This window comes from Anser cygnoides, chromosome 2 (assembly GCF_040182565.1).
Source record: "Anser cygnoides isolate HZ-2024a breed goose chromosome 2, Taihu_goose_T2T_genome, whole genome shotgun sequence".
NCBI lineage: Eukaryota > Metazoa > Chordata > Aves > Anseriformes > Anatidae > Anser > Anser cygnoides.
The window spans coordinates 16392061-16412577 of NC_089874.1; the positions used below are offsets into that span (position 1 = coordinate 16392061).

The 20517-nt window shown below is 38.3% G+C and overlaps 1 protein-coding gene across 10 annotated transcripts in view; it reads left to right on the forward strand.

The window, feature by feature from the left end:
• The window catches only part of ZNF438 (zinc finger protein 438), a 50927-nt gene extending 31395 nt beyond the window's left edge, over positions 1 to 19532 (forward strand). For 9 of the 10 annotated variants that reach the window (XM_066991536.1, XM_066991537.1, XM_066991532.1 and 6 more), the window contains 2 exons: positions 10982 to 12848; positions 14356 to 19532. In XM_066991536.1, coding sequence (XP_066847637.1) covers positions 10982 to 12848; positions 14356 to 14962 — 2474 coding nt within the window. In that variant the 3' untranslated portion in view covers positions 14963 to 19532. Of the gene's footprint in view, positions 1 to 6225; positions 6338 to 10981; positions 12849 to 14355 lie in introns of those variants that run through there. The other variant, XM_048076617.2, reaches the window with a different exon arrangement.
• Positions 19533 to 20517: the final 985 nt, after the last annotated feature.

Genomic DNA, 20517 nt, shown 5'->3' on the forward strand with positions numbered 1-20517 from the left:
ATAGAGTTTTGCTCCTTAGATATGTTTATTTTAATAAAAAAATCATTATATCAAGAAGTCATTGTATAGTTTAATACACTGTATATCAGTGTTAGTATGGTCTTGTGGTGCTAGAAGATCTCAAACTTCAATTAACCATGTAAATGTGTTTTTTTAGCATCAACTCTCACTTTGCTGGAACCCCTGCTGCCTTTTTATCATTAACATAAATGCAGGTGCAAATAGCATTTATGCACTTTGATAGAAAGCAGTTGGAGACATTTCACTGTGGGACACGACACTTTCAGATTGTGTACATCTGTTCAAATAATGTATCCAAGCCAGTGACATGAATGCAAGGATAAAAACATCTGCCCCTGAGACCATTTGCCATACAGCAGATGCTTACATCTTTATTTATGCAGATGGTTTGTGTGATGAGCTGAGTAATGATGAAAGCAAGGAAGTTTGACAAAGATTTCAGGGTAGTGCTTGGGATGAGAAAATGTGTTGGTAACCGTGGTTCATTTTCAGATGTCTGTGGAAAAAAAAGAGCATCTGTTATATTTACTGATGTGTTTAGTAACACGGACATATTTAGGGTATTAACTAGATTAAAACAATCACTGAACTATTTTAAAAAACAATTTTGCGGAAAAATTATACTGCAGCTACAGAAGATAGTTTAATTTTAACAGGAAGCCTTAAAGTTTTGTGTTAAGATTTTCACACATTCTCAAGATTATACAAAACTTTGGGTGAAAGGTTTGCACAGTAGAATATTTTGCCATACTAACACAGCACTTTGGAAAGTTATTTAAAGGCCGTGTGTTAAGATTTCGTGACATTTGGGATTTTCAGTAGAAGCCATATTTAGTGTCACAAAATAATTATATCTGTAGGCCAGCATACAGGTTTGAAAATTACTGTAGGCTACTTGACATGAATTGCATATCTAAATAAATAAATAAATGAAACCCCACTGGCTCAGATAGACTTAAGCGCTTACGACAGACTTGCCCAGCTCCAGGGATGGATGGAGGCAGCTTTGTGTTACGTCCGACTCCCTCTGCTGGACTCGCACAACCAGGGTCTCCTTTTGTTCGCAAGAGCCGTCGCGCTGCTTTCAGCACAGTGAGCACTCCAGCTAAGCATGAATTTAATTTGAAATTTCTGCACACAGCAAACTAAGGATGTCATTTTTGGCCCACATTCCTGGTGACTACGTTCCTATTTTAATTCCATTGCATGGTGGCACCCATCACAAGCGTTTGCTGATGCATTATCACTTAGCAATGTATTCAATCAATTCCTTTACAGCATGACCAGTGTGTTCTTTTGAGAACCAGTGCTGCCTTACGTAACACAGTAGCTAGGATGGGCAAGCATAGTAATGTCAATAAGCATTGCAATTTGAATTATGCACGTGGGTGATAAAAAACAAAAAAAAAAGGGCATTCAGGTGCTGTAATTTAAATATTTTCTGCTACATCCTACTGCCAGAAAGGCCTAGCCACATTCAGGTTCTGCAGCAAGTGATAATTTTGTGTTATGAAAAGCAATGTCTTAGTCAGGAGGACCATTGTCTTCCTGAAGATGTTTGTTTCATTTGTTTGTCTTTGAAAAAATAAATAAATCCATATCTGTTTAAAGGACCATGGAGATCCTCTAAAGATTAAAACAAAAATAAATATTAGTGGAAATGACTACAGGTGGCAATGTTTTGCATATTTCAGCCAAAGCCATAGAGTCGTCTTCTGAAGAAATTTTGATTGTGAAAAAAGAAGAGAGAGAACACCTAGACCAAATAAAACCCTTAGATAGAGATTCTCCGTTAAAAAAGCTCAATGGCTTGGGTTATTTTCAAAAGAAATGAACTCTTTATAAAATCCTTCAGAATCTACTCTCCAAGTTTAAGGAAGTGTGCTATAATTTGGTCATAAATTTGGGGCATACCTGCTCGTACTGGAAGATTGAAAATAGACCAGGCCCTGTCTGATCATCTTCTGATCCTCTCTTCATCTTCAGTGGGGATCACTTTTCAAGGTTTGTAATACAGAAGTCACCATATAGATGCTTTTAATGTCTCAAATAATATAAATTTGCTCTACGGACAATCCATAAGATGAAGTGATGAATTCATCATTTGTATTGTCTTACATAAGGCTGTGTTCAGAAATAAAGGCTCTTGATTTTCACGTAAAAATGGATATTCTATAAAACGAGTAAGAATTTCACTCTTGTGCTCTCCATTTGAACATCAGTATTTGGGGGGAAAATAAAAAGTTTGTGGAATAAGAATCTTAATTCCTGTACTGAAATCAGAAGTAGGTGTTTTCTGTCTCATGGAGGGAAAGGAGAAGGGTTGAACTCCTGGTAAGAAGATTGATTCTGTTTTCAGCTTATTTGAAAGGGGAGCAAGAGTCTAGTCAGAAGATGTTTCATGACTTATTCATAAAATGGTTTTACTTGGCCTTTTTGTGCGGCATAGTTTCTGAAGAGTTCTGTCTTCCTCTTTTTTTTTTTTAGTCAGACCTGCTCATTATTGTTTCCTGCACTTAACGAAAAAATAAGTCTATTAATTGCCACTTATATTAGGCATATCGGGATTTTGTCCAGGTTGATAACATCTTGATAGTCGTTTTAAAAAGTATTTTACATCTGACATCAACTTCACAATGAGAGTTAGTTTAGGTCTGTATCTTTCTTGATGCTCACTTAAAGAAATTTCAACTGGCAGTTCTCCCAGAAAATATTTTTTAAAAATCCAGTTAGTATTTTGAAACTATGTTTGTCCCCGCCTCTTAGAGTACCTAATTAATATTGACAATGCGATCGAAGGTTTATGAATTATGAGTTTATGACCAGTGATTGCATCCCTTCCCTTTATCTATTTTCTGAACAATTAGTTCCCCCAGGTGGTTGCATCGCTGAAGCCTGGTTTTGCAGATGTACAGGGATGGTATCCTGCATTGAACGTCAGGACTGGACAAAAAGAACAAAGATAAAACACTGGAACTGCATTGCTACCAAAATCATTTCTTTTCTGCTTAACTGAGCCATGTCAGAGCAGCATGGTTGCTGGATAACACACACTCTAGGTTTGATGTGGTTGATTGTTGGAACTAGTTTAGAGGCATATAGAAGCTGAAACACGCTCTCTCTGATCACGTATGTAACAGCATCTATCAGAGGTGTTCTGTTCTTAAACAGAGAAATAATAATATTTTCTTTATTTTTTTTTTGTGGTTGAGGAGGCCAGGTACCATCTCAGCGCATAGATTTATCCACATAAGCATTATTTCCACGTGCTTATTGTGTTAGAAAAAGGTATGTGTGATTTTGTCAGCTGTAGAGAAAGTTATTACAAATCACAGATGCTTTATGTCAAGCTCTTCATGGCAGTTTTCCTTTCTTGATATGAAAATGTTGTGATCTGTTTAAAATCTATTAATTATGTTAACCTTAGTATGAAATCAGTAACTTATAAACAGAAAGACTGTGCCTTCAAAAAATAAATAAATAAATGAAAACTTTTGAATTTCCCAAACACAGTATGAGAGGTGTTAAAAGAACATATGGATCTGTTAATAAACGGGTTTAAAATTAATTGCAAATGAGTGTTTAAAAATCTCTTGTGTATGTTCTGACATTTAGGAAAGACTTCAAGACTTCATGCCTTTGTACAGTAGCACATAAATGGCTTTTTTATAAGAGGTCGTGTTAAGCCTTGCTTTGCCCACGTTTTGCATAAGATGTTGCTTTTAAATATTGATTTACCCAGATGTGGCTTATCAATTTACATTAAAACCCAAAGTTTTCCTTAAAGTTGTTGGCCATTTGCTGTTCCCCACAGAAATAGGATTTCTTGCAAATTTTAAAAGTTACCTGTGTTGGGATAATACAAAGAGGTAAATGTTCAAGACTGCTGCAGAACATTTAAACTCTACAATGAGAAATCCCAATCTATGAGAAATCCAAAACAATTTTATTATTAGTGTTGCTAATGTTGATAATACAGCATCTAGATGCAATAATTTCTTGATGTGTTAACTTTTGATTAACAGATCTGCTCTGTGTGGTTGTTGTTTCACATTACACTTTTCTTTAAGGACAGGGATACAGGGGCCAAGATGCTGGCAAGGCTGTATTGGCAGAAAGAAATCGTAAATCATGAAGCAGTTCCTAGTGTACATTCAAACGCAGAGGAAAACAATTCTGGGAATACAGAATGGATTACTGTTTTTTTCTTTTTTTTTTTTTTTGTAAGTTATGTCAGGTACTAATTTATTGAGAAGTAGATCGGTATAAACATTGGCATTTATTGAGATATGGATGTTAGTGCAACAAGGATCTCTGTCAGGAGAAAAAAAAAAGAAGTAGAAAACCTAAGAACTTCCTAAATATGAACCCATGTTCTTGGATCACTAGATGAACTCCCTCCAACATGACTACAACTGTTTATGCCAAAAATCAATTTAGCTTATTCCTACATTTGAAAAATGTTGAATGTCCACTTTAATGAAGTTAATGTCAGAATACGTTTTTATTTTGCAACTTTATTGCCGTAACGCTCTCTTCTGCTCGGAAGAGTCTTTTGCAGACCACATAAGGAATCCAGGCACTGTCCCACTGTAATCTTAATCTTGGAAAATAATAAACTCTACAGAGTTTAAAGCAAAGAAGGCCTTTCTAAATGGCAAAATGCGTAGTGCACAACTAGCAAACTATATTGAGGCCAAAATCAAAAATGATTGTATATAGCCTTAAGGGGTCTCATTTCCCCTTTCAGAATTATAACAAGCTCTTTTCGTCCTGCTCCTCCTATGGTATGCCAGGACACGTTTTCTGGATGTATTTGTACATTCTGTGTCTTAGTCTTTGTGCGAATGATGTACCGAGGTTTTCCAATCTTGCGTTAGAACACTTAGGTTGTTTATTTTTCTAATTTATTTTAAATTGCATAAAAGGCCTCCTATGTAGACGTAATTATATGACTCATTAAAAATCAAGCACTAAAAGATGAGAAATAGAAGATACAAGATTATCCCTGTGGTTTTAATTCTTCTCCTCTCCAAATCGCATGTAACAGTAATGTTCCTTACCCATTTATCACGGAATCATCTAGGTTGGAAGAGACCTCCCTATCACAGCCTGATTCCTTGCCCTAGATGCCTTCCAAATCTTATTTCTAGGTTTCTTCTCATTTTCCTGCTGCCCTTCTCTAGATTCTAGTTTCTTCCACACTGTGTGAGCCCAGCAATTAAAAGCTAATGAGTGAGAGGCCATTTCTTTGTTTCCAGCTTGGGGGTTTGGACCCAAAGCTATAGTTCTAGGAAAAACCCTCGTCAGCCTGAAGCAGGACTGCGTTTAATAGAAGGCAGCGATCGGAGAAGTTAGGTGCTTGGAGTATCTGTTGAACCTATGTCAGGAGCTTAACAACTTGAGCTGAATTTGGGCAGCTTTTCAGAAAGATGAGACGTTGCTGTGTCAGATGTAAGGTCTTTCTCTAATACAATATTACTAGATTTTTTTAAAAATGTTGTCATACGTGGGAATGGCTGATGTTTTCTGTTAAAGTGAATTTTAATAAAGTATCTGAGGCAAAAACACATGATGGAACTTTCTACCCAAATGGTCAATATTTGGCAAAGAGAAAAAAACGAATATTGATTCTTACAGAATTTTGTGTTGGACACTTCTGACTTGTGGGCTTTCCTACCAACCTCCTATCTTACAGGTGTGTAGGGTGATGGTTGGACCAGATGATCAAAGATGATCATTGAAGGTCTTTTCCAACCTTAATGATTCTATGACTCTATGAAGGCCAAAATCTGTTTTCTAGAGTGACTGCAATACTTCTGATTTGTGTGAGTTACGGAAAGTGTCAGTCAGCATAGGATTTATGTTATATTAGCCCTTTATGTTTAAAAATCTCAGTAAAGTTACAGAAACTTCATTTTTCTGAGCTTTTTGTTTTGATACTTTTGACTATTTGCCGTGACACTCAAGCTAAAGCATCCCATCTATTTACCACATCAAACATCTTTACTCCTTTATTAAACTATTGCCTTGTATTCAGCATGTAATATATTAGATTTTAAAACATTTTTTTTGAGGATAGAAAAATGGCAAAGAAAGAAGCAGTAGCTTTCTTAATGCATTAACTGAAAGTTGATGTTTTATATTGTCTTTTTTTTTTTCTTTCTTTCTTGCTGGCATCTATTTATAACTGACTGAAGCACTTTTGCAGGTGGTGTTTTTTTGCATGCTAATCCTGCAGAAAAACATTGTGTCCAACAAAGTATGCTGGGTCAGCCAAAACAAGAAACTTGTGCTGGAAAGACAGTATCCACAGGTATTTAGTGTGTATGGAGATCTGGCAAAATGAGTGATTAACTAGCATTGACAGAAATAAATCTCGTATTGCGTTACTGTGTTAGAAAGTTGTTACGCATTTTTTCTTTCCAGAAGAACAGATATTCTTCCTTTTGAAGTTTGCAAAAGCCTCAGCAACATAAACGCAGGTTGAAATGTCACAAATCTTTTTGGTCTGTATTCTGCTTTTCCCTTCAAATCAGGGTGATCCTTCTCCTGTGGTGTATTCTGCCACTTGTCCACTCGTACACAAATGAAGCACACACCTGAGCAAGTGAGGTGGGCTTACAAAGTTTTTTAAAAGCAATTAACATTCAACACACAGTGGAATTCTGTGTATTGATGTTAATTCTAAATTCTGGAATTCTGATACTTTTTTAATGTTTGAAGTAGATGAGATTCAGGGGGAAATAGGATTTCTTCTGATGCTTTCTGCAGTGTCTGAGTTCACAATGTTGGATGCAGTATGTATAGAGAGGACGAAAGGAAATGGAAAAAGAAGCAAACTAGGCTGGACTGAAGTAGACCTGAATGACTTGGAAAGGGAACCATGAATGAGCAGCAGCCCCGTGGAAGGCTTTCCTTCCTCCAGAGAATCCTTTCCAGCATGGCTCTATCAGAGACTTTGATGCATCATTGAATTTTATTGGTGTATCATTGGCCAGTCCTATACAATTTTAAGATAATTTAAAAGTGGGGAAAGCTTATGACATCCTGCAAGTATCAGAGTGATTTGATATTCACATGTATGAGTGTGGTAACCATTAATCTTTCAGCAGAGACTTTTAAAGCAAATGGATTGAATTGCATTTGATTTAACCTCGTACTTAATTATTTAAAAGTGTCTACCTACTGCTCCAAGTGCATGCCTGTTTGAAAGACTGAAAACACATCAGTTAAAGTGAGCTCCACATCATTCAGATAACGAATCTAATGTGTTCATTCATTTCCTTTATTCTTAATGAAATTGTTTTGGAGAAAGTATAAAAATCGCTGCCTTCGGTGATGTACCTCTAGAAGTAATGTGGTCTAAAAGCAAGGTTCATCCTCAAGAATGCCAATGCAGGGCCTCACTTAGCTGCCAGTTCCCCCTCTTATATGCAAGACTTCACGTGTCTGCGTAGGAATGGAGGTTCTTCCTCAGGCCGCAACTGCCAAGTCCTTGTCAAAAAAGAGCCCTTTGAACTGATGGACGTAATTTGGAAGGTGATGTGGAACAGAGGTGGAATAACACGGAAAGATGTGTGTTAAGCGTCCAGGTGGTCTTCTGGAACAGTGGCAGCCAGAGCATGTCCCAGTCTTTCAAGATCTTCAGTGTCAGAGTGGCAAAGATACGAATGATTGTAGTGATCTGTGTCTGAAGGGTATTGTTGAATCTTCTAGCCAAGTATAAATGGGAGAAAAAACAATTTAGGTCACTGGTGACACTTCCACGCTTGGTGCATTCAGTAGGACCTCCAGGCTGTGAATCGGCTGGGTCCTTTTTCCTCATCCAAGGTGCTAAATAATCTTCTACCAGGTCTTCCAATTAGCTTTCTACATGCAAAGTCTTAGCAGCCTGAAAGATCATCAGACAGCTAGCCTGCATCTAGCCCATCTCTATATTTAGGCACTGGCTAAGCTGTTTAACTACAGCAGCTGTGTGGGATGAGAGGGAAAGTACAGAGCTGAGTATCCTTTGCATACCAGAGGCACTGCAGTGAATATTTCTGCACTAAACGGTCTAATGTAAACTTGGAGAAAAAAAAAAGAAAAAAAAAGTAGTCAGGGCTGATACCAAACATGGCCTGCCTGGAAAAAGTATTTATGATAAAATTACACCAGTTGGAAAAGGAGTGTTTGTATAAAAATCCCTTTTGAAATAGTTATATCAATGCTCAGCACTATATTAACTGCGGAAGAAGAGTGTTGATCTAAATGGACCTTGTTTAAAACAACGTTCTGTGGCTGATTTTCCCGAGTGTGCTTTCTTGCGGACTACTGAGGAAATCATGTATATCTTTAAATAAAGGTGATTTTACTGCCTGAATTTGCAGTAGGCAAGTCAATGTATTCGAGAAGCATATACTTATTTTCAAACCCAGTGTAATGCATTATTACTATGAATATTTCCTCCTAACCACAAATTAAAAGTTCCTGGTGCTGCAGCTGCCATTTCTGCACCTTTGTAGAGGTGGCACATCCACAGCAATTCTCCATCATTTGCTGAGCACGTGGAGTTTGCTGCTGAAGTCCTGACTTTGCTGAAAAGTTTATGCAGATCAATGAATGAAATTTTGAAATATAAAGGGAGAGGCCAAAGCCAGACAAGAAGAGGAACCTGCTCCATCTTGATTATAGTGGCGAGGTAAATAGCTGCTGGTTTGGACAGAGTCTTTAATATCAGTAAATGGCAAGTACAATCTGGAAAATAAGAGCAGACTCTGTCCCTAAAAGAAAACTACACGTGTTTGATCATGTTCTGCATTCAGGCTGTGCAGTTTGACCTGTAACTAGCTTTGAAGTTTGGGGTCTAGTTTGGTTACTACTTATATTAATACATTTACATTACATTAACCAATGCAGTTTGGTTAATACTCGTATTAATATATTTCATTATAATACTTCTCAGAAGCTCTTAAAGATGTTGCCTTAAAAGCAGCAACAAGAAGGTACAGAAAAACTCTCAGTACTGTTAGCTATCTTAGCAGTCAAAAAGATCAGGATTTCTTTATGTATTTAATGACTGAAGATTAGCAAAATAGATGTTCTTAGTGAAAAACAGCGCATGCTTCTAGCTTTTGGAGAATAAAAGTAGAATGTCTCTGCTTTTTCTGGGTTACACAAACTTTCTAGGCCTGGCTTTATCCCCACGTGTAGGGATCTCTTCATATTTGTGCAGGATTTCGTGTGTGCAGTAGGATATCTGGAACTTCTGAACATCTCTACAGGCCTCCAGCAGAATGAAGTGCAGTTGGTGCCCGGTAGTTTCCCTTAATTGGGGGCACCGAGGTGATGTATAATAGACTTGGGTTTTGATGCTCTGGATAGCAATAAAAGGATCAAAGCGCCGCGCTCTGCACAGTTACAGTATGAACATGCTGCAGGTCAAAGACTTTGGAGAAGCATCAGACCTGCTGTGGAGGAGCTTGGCCGTGTGTGGGATTGTGCAGCGATCTGGCGTGTCCTGGAGGCGGTGGTTTTACGGCCCATGTGCACACCATGTGTGCGCACGTGGGTCTGTCCAGGAGTTGTGGTCATGAAATGCGATAGCTCTGTAACTTACAGCGTGCGTTGCGAGCTGTGGAAGGTCTGGAAAGAACATCCAGTATTAAGATAAACTTACTGGAGTTTCCAGTGCTGGTGGTAATTCACAGTTCTGGAAGAATGTATAAATACATTTATAATACAAACCTTTAAAACAATCAGGAATACATCTCTGTGGAGGTATCTCATTGCAATATTTTGGGATTCCAGTATTTATTTTGACATATTCTATTCACATGTGGTTCTTCTCTTACTTATTTTTTAATCCTGAAATACATTATTGCCTTCCCAAATTGCATTTATGGCTGGGGTCTATGTGGATGAATTTTCAGAGAGATTGTTGGGTTATTTTTGTTTTTTTCAGAAAACCTATCCCAGTTTTTGAGAACTGGAAGCACTGGTAATTGAATTTATTTGAGAGTGGGTAATGGGGCTGTTATATGATATGGTAGCAGTTCAATTTAACTATATATCAAGTCCTTTTTTATGGAGTGTGTAAAAGGTTAGCATTTATCTCTGTTGCTGAGTGTGGATTAAATCTTACACCTTTTTCCTTTTGTTTTGGTTTTCCTTAATTACCCTCATGTTTTTCTCTACTACAGATACTTGTGACATTTACCAACACAAGTAGAAACAGTAAAGAACTGTTTTATAACTTAGATAAGTTGCATATTCCAAGAAAAAAAAAAAAAGAATAACTTATACAACAATATTTCTAGTGTGCATTAAAAATGTATGAACAATGTGTGTGATTGGGTTTTTAGCAATGGTAAATCCTACGTCCTTTTTTACACACTTGAATGTATTATAGCGGCAATTTTTTAACAACTTCATCAGGTAAGCTTTAGTCTGTATCTTATAAAAGCCACAAATTCTAAATGTTAAGAAATTTTGAAGGGTAACATGATGCCAATGAAAAGGTGTGATTGAGCAGGTGCTCAGAAAGTTTCTGCATCATGAAAGGTTTAAATACTGTCCATTTCCAGTCAGTTCTTCCAAATGAATACTGACACCACACTAGCTCAGATTTTCCAGGGCAGAAGAAGCTCATAAGCACATATATTCTGAAATGTCATGTAGTTTTTAATCTAGAATGGAAGATACATTTAAGATTAGATTAAGATATTTTTTTTCATACGTATATATTCATTATATATTTCACATATATTCCTATGTATATGCTTCAGGGAGTATTTTTGTTTTGTCCACAGGACTTCTGCAATTCTAAAGTTAATTTATTGGTCATTTAGGTGCTTAATATTTTTAATAAGTTTATATGTAATAGTATCCTTTGTAAGCCATTTTATTTTTGCAACAGTAATTTTTCAAAATGAAACATCATGTGCTTTATTACACGTCTATTATTTTATTATTACAGATAAACACAAATCTACTTCGGATATAATACGAAGTTTTCAGAAGAAAGGTCAGTTTAGGACCATCGCTCCCAAAATGGTACCAAAAATTTTAACATCTGGAGTGGTTTCTTGTCTCCAGTCATCTGTGCCTGAACAAAACCCACCAAAAATTTCAGCTGCAGGTTCTAAGCCACTGATGGTGCCAGCTCAAAACTACGCCGTCATGCAGGTTGCTGGTCACGAGGGGACTTTCTCTCTTTTGGCCTTGCCGTATGTTACCCCTGCCGTAACGCAGCCAATCCAGCCATCAAACATGGCCCTTTCCGAAAACCTAAAGCTGCCTATCCCTAGGTACCAGTCTGTGAGAAATAAACTGCTGAGTGACAAAAAAACAGCTCAAGTCTCTGTTTTGGGTACACAGAACAAGATTCCTACCAAAGCACAGGTCTCATCGCAGACTTCCCCCATGACTACCCCAGCTGAAGACTGTCCTGAAACTCGTTCTAGTTCAGATTCATCAGAGCAAGTGATGCTATCAGGCCGTGATTCATCTGAAATTACAGCTGCCACCTTACTGAGTGAAAGTAATTCCGCAGAATCTGGATCTCCTTCGGTTAACAAAACAAAAACTGCTGCCAATAATGTTTCTGGACCATCTATAGTTAAAGACTCTTTGAGCAAGCCAGCGAGTTCAAGTAATCCCATGAAACTTAGTCTGCACTCTGTGAAGACGGCACTTGAAACCACAAGGGAGTCATTCATTATGTCTGAGAAACTAAAAGAAAAACCCACAAATTCTGCAAATTCTGTTACTGTCCTTTCACCAGCAGTTTTTGGCAGTCCGATACAGATGACTCCGTCAACACCAAAAGGAAAACTTCCTATTTTGCCTTACTCAAGAATGAAAAATTCAGTGTTTTGTAAATCTAAGCAGAGTACTACTGTTATGGATGTATCCGGCCCTTCGATAAGATCTGACTGTGAAAAGACACCAGCTTCGGTGAAAACCTTTCATGTTCCTTCTAAAGGATCTGATAAACGATTAGCTGTACCATTTACACAAGCCCCCAAACAAACCATTCGAGAAAATACTTTCTCTCCATCCAGTAAAGTGGATGTTGACAGCCTTAAAAAAATGAATGGTACACCCTCGAAAAGAAGAGGCAGGAAGAGAAGAGCCCCAGATGATTTATTGGCTTTTCAGACCAAGCGAAGGAAATGCATCGTTAATAAATTTCGAGAAGGAAAAGAGAGGGTGAAAGCTGATCTTCAGCCACCTGAAGACAAAAAAGCAGAGGCGGTGAAAAAATACCGTAGTATTAGACCAAAACCAGTGGTGGTTGTGCAGGCTATCGCACCACTGACCTCTGCAGCCGTAGTAGAGGCAAAGTCTCCCGACCGATTAGACCGAGATATTTTTGTAAACAGTTCACTTGCCAGTAAATATTTAAGCTACAAGCATAACGACACTACATCGGTTAAACCAATCGATTTAGGTAGAAATGCCTATTCAGCTGTACCTAAGCCATGGCATAAATGCCACGTTTGTAACCATAACTTCCAGTTCAAACACCACCTTCAGGACCACATGAACACGCACACGAACAAACGGCCTTACAGCTGCCGAATTTGCCGGAAGGCGTATATTCATTCTGGAAGCCTGAGCACGCACATGAAACTTCACCACAACGACGGCAAGCCCAAAAAGCTTGTGTGTTGTGAATTCTGTGCTAAAGTTTTCGGCCACGCAAAAGTCTATTTTGGTCACCTAAGGGAAGTACACAGGGTTGTTATCAGCACCGAGCCCTCCAGTAGCGAGCAACAGCTGCAAGATGCTCTGAGGAGCAGAGACACAAATATAAAAGAGGCAGAAGAAGCAACAGAAAGGTGAGTGCTTTCACTGATTAAATGCTAATAAAAATGGGATTTCAGATTACCAGTGGAAATTCACAAACGTCACCACAATGAAAACTGTTGATTTTTCATCCCTTTTTTTTTTTTGGTTTAGTTTTTGTTTTCTTGCCCAAGTGAGATTCCTAATGGTTTAAATATTCTCTTGTGGAATCTAGTCAATGCGTTAGATAATCTAATATATTTCAGCTGATTTGTAGAATATAAATTATTACTGACACTGGAATGTCCAAAGTAATTTTGCATATCTTCTAGTAATACCCAAGCCACCAGTAGAGCTATTTTGATCAGTTGATTTCTCCTATTTTTTTTGTTAATCTGCGCTATCTTTTGAACCTTTTTATTCTACCCATTTTGTGATTTTTTTCCCCAGAAGATAAGTAAACCAACTGCAATAAGTGAAAAGCAATTCATATTCCAGTATTAGCTTGTAGTTTGTTTACACTATTAAATATCATTATCCCATTTCCTTCTCTGGAGTGCTGTGAGCTAATCTGTCTTGTGCCTTGATTACCTCTGCTTTTGTAATCACTTTGCCAAGTAAAAAAGTTAGCATAAACCATATTGAGATGGATAGGGCATTATTTTATTTCTGCATTATGAATTTGAGGTGAATTTTCTTGGCACAGTATAAATGTTAGCTTTTTTGTTTGCCCCACTGTGCTTTGCTTTGATTGAAGTACGCTTTATTATAATTACATGTGTATTAATAAACAGCAACATGTGGGCCTTTTCCTAGAGTTCTTGAGAAGGTTTTTGTGTTGTTTGGTTTTGTTTGGTTTTGATTGCCTTAACTTAAAGAAGGAACATGCTAGCTCTTATATGTGTCTGTTCCCTTTACACTGCAGAGCTGTCCTGAATCAGTGAGAGGGGCTGTCCGGTTGTAAATGACCTATTTAAACTTTTTTAAAGTGTGGTGCAAACTTTTAGGAAAAAAAAAAAAAAAAAAAAAAAGAAAAGAAGCTCTGAAGTTTCATTGCTTCCACCTTTGAGTGGGAGGTGGGACCCGTGGTTTTGGCTTAAATTGACTTCAGATCAATCGGTACAAGCAAGTTAGTTTCTGTGAGTAGTCAGCTACTGGTAATTCTCACTTGTTCTTTTCTAGCACAGAGCTAGGCGTATTTGGATTGACCTCACTAAGTCAGGAACTTTTAATAAAAGGTGAATAACATTTTTTTAAAGGTTAGTGTCATAAAAGATTATTTTTACAGAGATTATTTTGCCATTTTAGAGGCAATTCTTAAACTCAGCAGTGTCAAATAACATTCAGCTTCAGTTGTTTCCTAATCAACCTTATTAGTATTTTATTTCTTTTTTTATATGTTCCTAATAAATTGGATACTGTAGCAACAGTTCCTGTTTTTAATCAAAAGACTGTTTTGTGGATGTCATCTCTTCTTGGAACGTGTATGGACAGAAACTATCAGCTCTTTTGTGTATGGCTAATGCTGAAATAGTGTTGTTTTCTTTTTTTTTTTAACAGGGGAAACAAGTGCAATTTGGAAGACCTGTTCCATAATGCCGGAGAGGTTAAATTACAGATCAGATGTGGTCGGTGCCAGTTCATCGCACAGTCTTTTGCTGAAATGAAGTTTCATTTGTTGTGCTCTCATGGAGAAGAAATCCAGGGAAGAGTGAAGGAAGGGGTTTTGCAAGGAAGTAAAGGAGCTAAGGGGGAACTCATCAAACATGCAACACACTTCTGGAAACAGCGCAGTGAAAGAAGACATTTAGCAAAATGCAATGCCCGTGAGGAGGAGTTTTATGCTTTTCCAAAACTGAAAAGACAGATATACTTTCACCATCAGAATAATGCTGATACATTATCTAAAAGTGAAGTGACTCAGTCAGGAAGCAGTGAAGCAGCCAAGGAGGTGCAAAATGTAGGTTGTGGTACACCAAGCAAAAAGATTGAAATTTGGTCTAAAGCTGGATATAACTGCATTTTGTGCAAACAGTTATTTGGAAGGAAAGAGGATCTTTGTAGTCATTGGCAGAGTCATCATAACTGTGAAGACCCTTCTATTTTATGGACAATCTTTAGTTTGGTCTCGAAACAAGGAATTATTGAACTTTCCAATAATGGTTAATATTGAAGTGCAGTTTTACTGTGCTGTATTGCTAAACTGACTCGTGAGATGTACTGCTTCAGAGGTTTGTTTGGTATGGTGGTTTCTTTGGTTAGCAATTACAATCTTTGCTCACCTTTGTTTTGTTGAATAGCAAATGTATTCATCCACTGTCTTTCCAGATGGGTACGTGCAGGCTGGTTATGAAATACTGTATTTAATATTCATGTATGAGGAACTTAGCAGAAGTAAATACTCAATGCTAATGGTTAAAATTGAGAAGATACTCAAATTACCTTACACTGTACGTTATGCAGAAATAAATCAGTTTACATAAAGTAATCCCGATCTTGAATGAAATGGCAAACCAGGCTGAAAGTGTAATTTCAGTCCCAACTGTGCTTCCAGATTTTGTGCTAAACTGGTATTTCTGTACAATTCTGTAGATGATTTAAAGGTGCATATATGCAGCCTGTGTTCAGGAGCTTTATTATCTGTAATTTAAAAGCTTTTAATCTTGTTTTCTTGATTTCAGTCTTTTCAGCCACCGGGTCTTCTAGGAGTTATATTCTGTCCTTACAACAGGAGGGATCTCTGGACTTTAAAGTGAAAAATGTACATGTATTTTTTTGCCTGTAGCCCTTTGCATTGAAGACAAGAGTTAGTCACCACCTGTGAAGATGGAACCCTCAAAGCTTGACTGCTTTATGAAAAAAAAAAAAAAAAAAAGAAAAAGAGGTTGTTCTAAAAATAATCTGAGTTTGTTACTTCAGGGAAGTTTGACATTCTGCAATAGGTTGCATGATTCACATTGAACTTTAAGCATTTTCCTTGCACCTCCTGTGACAGCAGCGCAAACACCTTTGGCTCTGCCTTTAACACTCTCGGTATATCTCTTTTTGTACCTATGCAGTTGGCCCAGTCTTCAGCTTCAAAGGAAAATTGTTCCCCTGCTTCTGAGTCGATAATACAGCTAATGAGCTTTTTTCACTTGTGTTGCCAGATTTACCATATTGTAGGAGTGGCCTGCAGCACCTTCACCTTCCAATATCAGGAGCCAGTAGCAGTTTCCTTACCAGGATACACACCTGTAGTGGATGTGGTGTTCCCCCTAATGGACCATTTCAGCACATCCCCAAGGAGACAATTTAAGTTGGGGCTGTGAGGAGATGGAGTTCTGGAGCTCATTTTTTATGAAAAGTTCATTGAAGCCATTAAATCTGGTTTGAAATTTGTGTTTAAACTGCTGTTACTTAAACCCTTATGTGCATCTGAATTATTTTGGAAGCAGTAATGGGGACAGTGTAGGAGGTTACCCTCAGCAGGCTTGCAGATGGCACAAAACTGGGGGGAGTGGCAGTACACCAGAGGGCTGTGCTGCCGTCCAGAGGGACCTCAACAGGCTGGAGAGACGGTCTGGTAGAAACCTCAACAAAGAGATGTGTGAAGTCTTGCACCTGAGGAGGAACAACCCCAGGCACCAGGACATGCTGGGGGCCTCCCAGCTGGAAAGCAGCACTGTAGAAAAGGACCTGGGGGGAGTCCTGGTGGACACCAGGTTGGTCATGAGTCAGCAACACGCCCCTGCCACAAAGAAGGTCAGTGGTTACTGAGGGCTAGTGGAGGGAGGTGATCCTTTCCCTTTCAGCACTGGTGAGGCCGCACCTGGAGAGCTGTGTCCAGTGCTGGGCCTACCAGCACAAGAGACGTGGATGTACTGGAGAAAGTCCAACAAAGGGCCACAAAAATGATGAAGTGACTGGAGAGTCTCTCATATGGGAGCTGGAACCGGTTAGCCAAGAGAAAAGGCTCAGGAGGGATCCTATCACCATCTATAAATACGTGGAGGGAAGGTGTGAAGAAGACAGAGGCAGGCTCTCAGTGCTGTCCAGTGACAGGGCAGGAGGCGATGGGTACAAACTGAAATACAGGAGGTTTCCTCTGAACGTCAGGAAACACTTTTTTATGTTGAGGCTGACTGAGCCCTGGCACAGGCTGCCCAGAGAGGCGGTGGAGTCTCCTCGGAGACCTTCAGAAGCCCCCTGGACATGGCCCTGGGCTCCCTGCTCTGGGTGGCCCTGCGTGAGCAGGGGTTGGGCCTGCTGGGCCCAGAGCTCCCTGCCAGCCTCAGCCACCCTGCGGTTCTGTGAACTGATCACGGTTCAGCAGAAATCAGAGAATATCAGGGCAAACTGAAAAGTACACCAATGCTGTCTCTAAACTACTACTCCGTTTGTTTCATCTTGTGGTCAGACTGTAACTGAGGGATTGCAGTGATGAAAGAATCCTTCCTAAAATGCCCCGAGTGGCCTCGCTTTTGTAGAAATTGTGTTGGTGAGAACGAGATCTACAAATGTTGGGTACTTCAAATGGGATTCCAGAAGCTGTTGGGATATTTTGTGTATGTGTTTTGTTTTTAAACAGTAAAGGCAGCTTTGATGAGCCAAAAGCTTTGTATGTCATTTCTTGTGGCATGGTGCTTTGCCTGGTGTTGAACTACAAGACGAGTTGAGAAAAGTAAAAGACAAAAGGAAAATTCTCATGGGTTGGGCTGCTTGGTGAAGTGCGAGAGTCCCTGTTGATTTTTACAGCCTCCTTACTATCTGTTCTCATAAATACACAATTGTGGTGTTTTTTTGTTTTTTTTGTTTTTTGTTGTTGTTTTGTTTCATTGCTTTAGGGTATTGCTTTGTATGCTGAACTGCTTTAAAACATTGTTTTTTCTTATGCTTGTGTGTTACCCATCTTTTAATGCCTACAATATATTGAAATTTATTTTTCCTCACCAGTTAGATGGAAGAGAAGATAAGGCATATCTGGAAAGGAATAGCTAATTTTAAAGTCAGTGTTTCATATGAAATTGAGACTGTATTTAATGTAGCAGAGTGTTTACATTTAGGAGTGTGTTGTGTTCTTTGTTTCCCCCAACTTAATCCCTTAACTTTCAAAATCAAAGAGCTTGCTCTTTTCTGCGAAACAGAAATGTGAGCACAGTCCCTCCTTCCCATAGTTAACACTGAATCAAAGGGAAGTTCATTCCCAGCATACAAGTATGCATTTTAAGAGTTGGGCAAAACCCATTAAAAAGGCTTGATTGTGCTCATCATTTAAAACAGACCTTAAATCACCTTTTCTGCAACATTGCCCGTTCCTGAGTGTAGTTTAAAGTGAGCTGAAATGAATGCAGCTCTGCCACTGAGCTCCTCCTGTTCGGGAACAGCACAAACGATGGCCAAGCAGTCCTTCCAAAATATTTTCCAAAAGTGTTTGTTAAAAATAAGCTCGTTCTATAGAGCCAGTGATGTGAATGAGTTGGTTTGTGGTGGTTTTCGACCAGGAGAAGTCTCACCGCTCTCATTGCACGTTGGAGAGGGGGTTGCAGTGCTGGTGGGGAGGTTTGGGATGAGGGAGCAGGTTGCTTTTTTTAAACTGGAAATTCTCATGTACTTGACGTGCTTTGCTTTCATCAAATTCTTGAGCTTCTCTTCCTTTCTCTAGTCCAGGCCAAATGGGTAAACGGGTCTCAGCTTTCAGCAATTTAAAGCCTGAAAAACACATTTTAAAGCATGGTTTTAAGCTGTTTCTCAGTGTTCTTGTAAATGTTTAAAATTAGAAGCACTTTTTTTTTTTAATTCTTTTTTTTTTTTTTTTTTTTTTTCTGAGCCTGAAAGCATTCTTAAGTTTCAGGCTATTATGATAGATCATGAAAGGTTGGGATTTTTTGAAAATACATCTGTATTTAATGCAAAGCTGTCCTTTGTTCGAAAAGTGTTTGTTTTGAATTTGTGTTGGTTTTGATAGCATTTGGAGGTATGGAGTGAGCCTTATTTACAGCAACATTAAATAGCTCATGTTTGCAGTTCAGCTGAATGGTTGTCATGAGTACAGTTTGCTGTTTACCTTGAAGTCGGACAAGTTAACATCTGGTTTTGCACGTAAATTATATTTTTAAATTGTTAAAATGAATGTTGTTGTTTTTTTAGCTGTAGTTTTGTTCCCCTCTGATTTTTCATTAAATCTCTGTTTCAGCTTCCCTGTTCAACTTTAAAGCTGTTCCTCACATGGAAAGTTGTTCCTTCATCATCACACCATAAATAATCAAAGCTGGATGAGTTCCACTGCTGCTCTGGCTTGCCGAGTATTGCCTTTCTCCAGCTGCAGAGCTGCAGTTTCCTATGGCTAACTTGACATAGTTGCTGGCAGTAAATTTTTTACTTCATTTATTTATTAGAATTTAGATCTCTGCTGTTTAGCTCCATCAGAGTTTCTGTCATACCTCGTTAGATACTTATTTTATCTACTAGTCACTGAGCTCTTTAGAATCAGTGTCATAAGAAGGATGAACAGGTATTTAAGAGAGCAGATTTCAACCCTAACTTTGTTCAGATGATGCTGACGTTTGAGAATCACCAGCTTATCTAGGCTCAGCCATGTAGTGTATTATATTTCTACAACGCATCCCCCTACATACGCATCTATTTTGGAAAGAAATGTATACTTCAAATACACCTATTGTCAATTATTATTATCAAACCTGTACAATGTAGGTTTGTGATTATTATGCATGAAGATTAAACTGCTATTAACTGTTGTAGGTTGACTTGTCAAGTTCCTTACAGCTCTGAAAAATGAAAGTCTCTGTGTGTCGAGTCTGACACTGAGAAAATCTGGTCTCACGAAGACAATTCTGATGGCTTAAAAAGAATGGCAAAGTGTGTCCGTATTGCAGTGTGTGGTTTTATAGCTGATCTGTCACAGTTTAGGATTTCCTCCATTTTTGATTAAATTGTCTGAATATTTCTTTGTTAGTAACGCTGAAGAGGACCCAAGCCTAGAGGCAAGTTTCATGACAAAAATGCCTTTACTTTCTTTCTCCATACAGGCAGACACGTCCATGGGATCGAATAGTTTGGGTGACCTTCTACAGGCACAGAGTGGGGCAGCGTGCAAGGTCTGGCCTCACTGTGTGCCCTTGTGGCTGACCTTTCTGCAGTTCCAAAGCAGAAATTGTGAATTTGAGCCCAAAAATATCTTACTTTTCAGACCTGAGTGAATTTCTAATAACCTTACTGTCAAATGTTTAAGAAATTCTTAAAAAAAAAAAAAAAAAAAAAAAGGAAAAAAAAAAGTGCTTTGTTTGGTGATTTTATTGCTGTAACAGTACCAGCAATGTTGTTAAACATGGTAGGACTGGGGCTGTCAAGTACAAAGGAAACTTTCTCTTTTTTTTCCCCGCATTTTATTGACTTTTCCATGTAGGCATTAGGAATGATGGCATGAATTATGATTTATGCTGCTGACAAATCCAGGTACATTATTCTGAAGTTATTTTGCAGAAATTTACAATTTAATCTAGAATAAAGGATTAAGTCAGTGAAAAGAGAATTATTTCAGAAAGAGATACGTAAGCAAACTGTCCTTCATATATGGATTTCTCTGCGCACTGCTGTAGATAAATTCGTGGATTATAGGTCTGCTGGTAGGTGCCAACAGTTTCTTCTTATCCAGAGTAGTACAGGGAAAAGAGAAAAAAATTCCTTACTGTCTCTGACTTGAATTTTGTTCAATATTTCTGC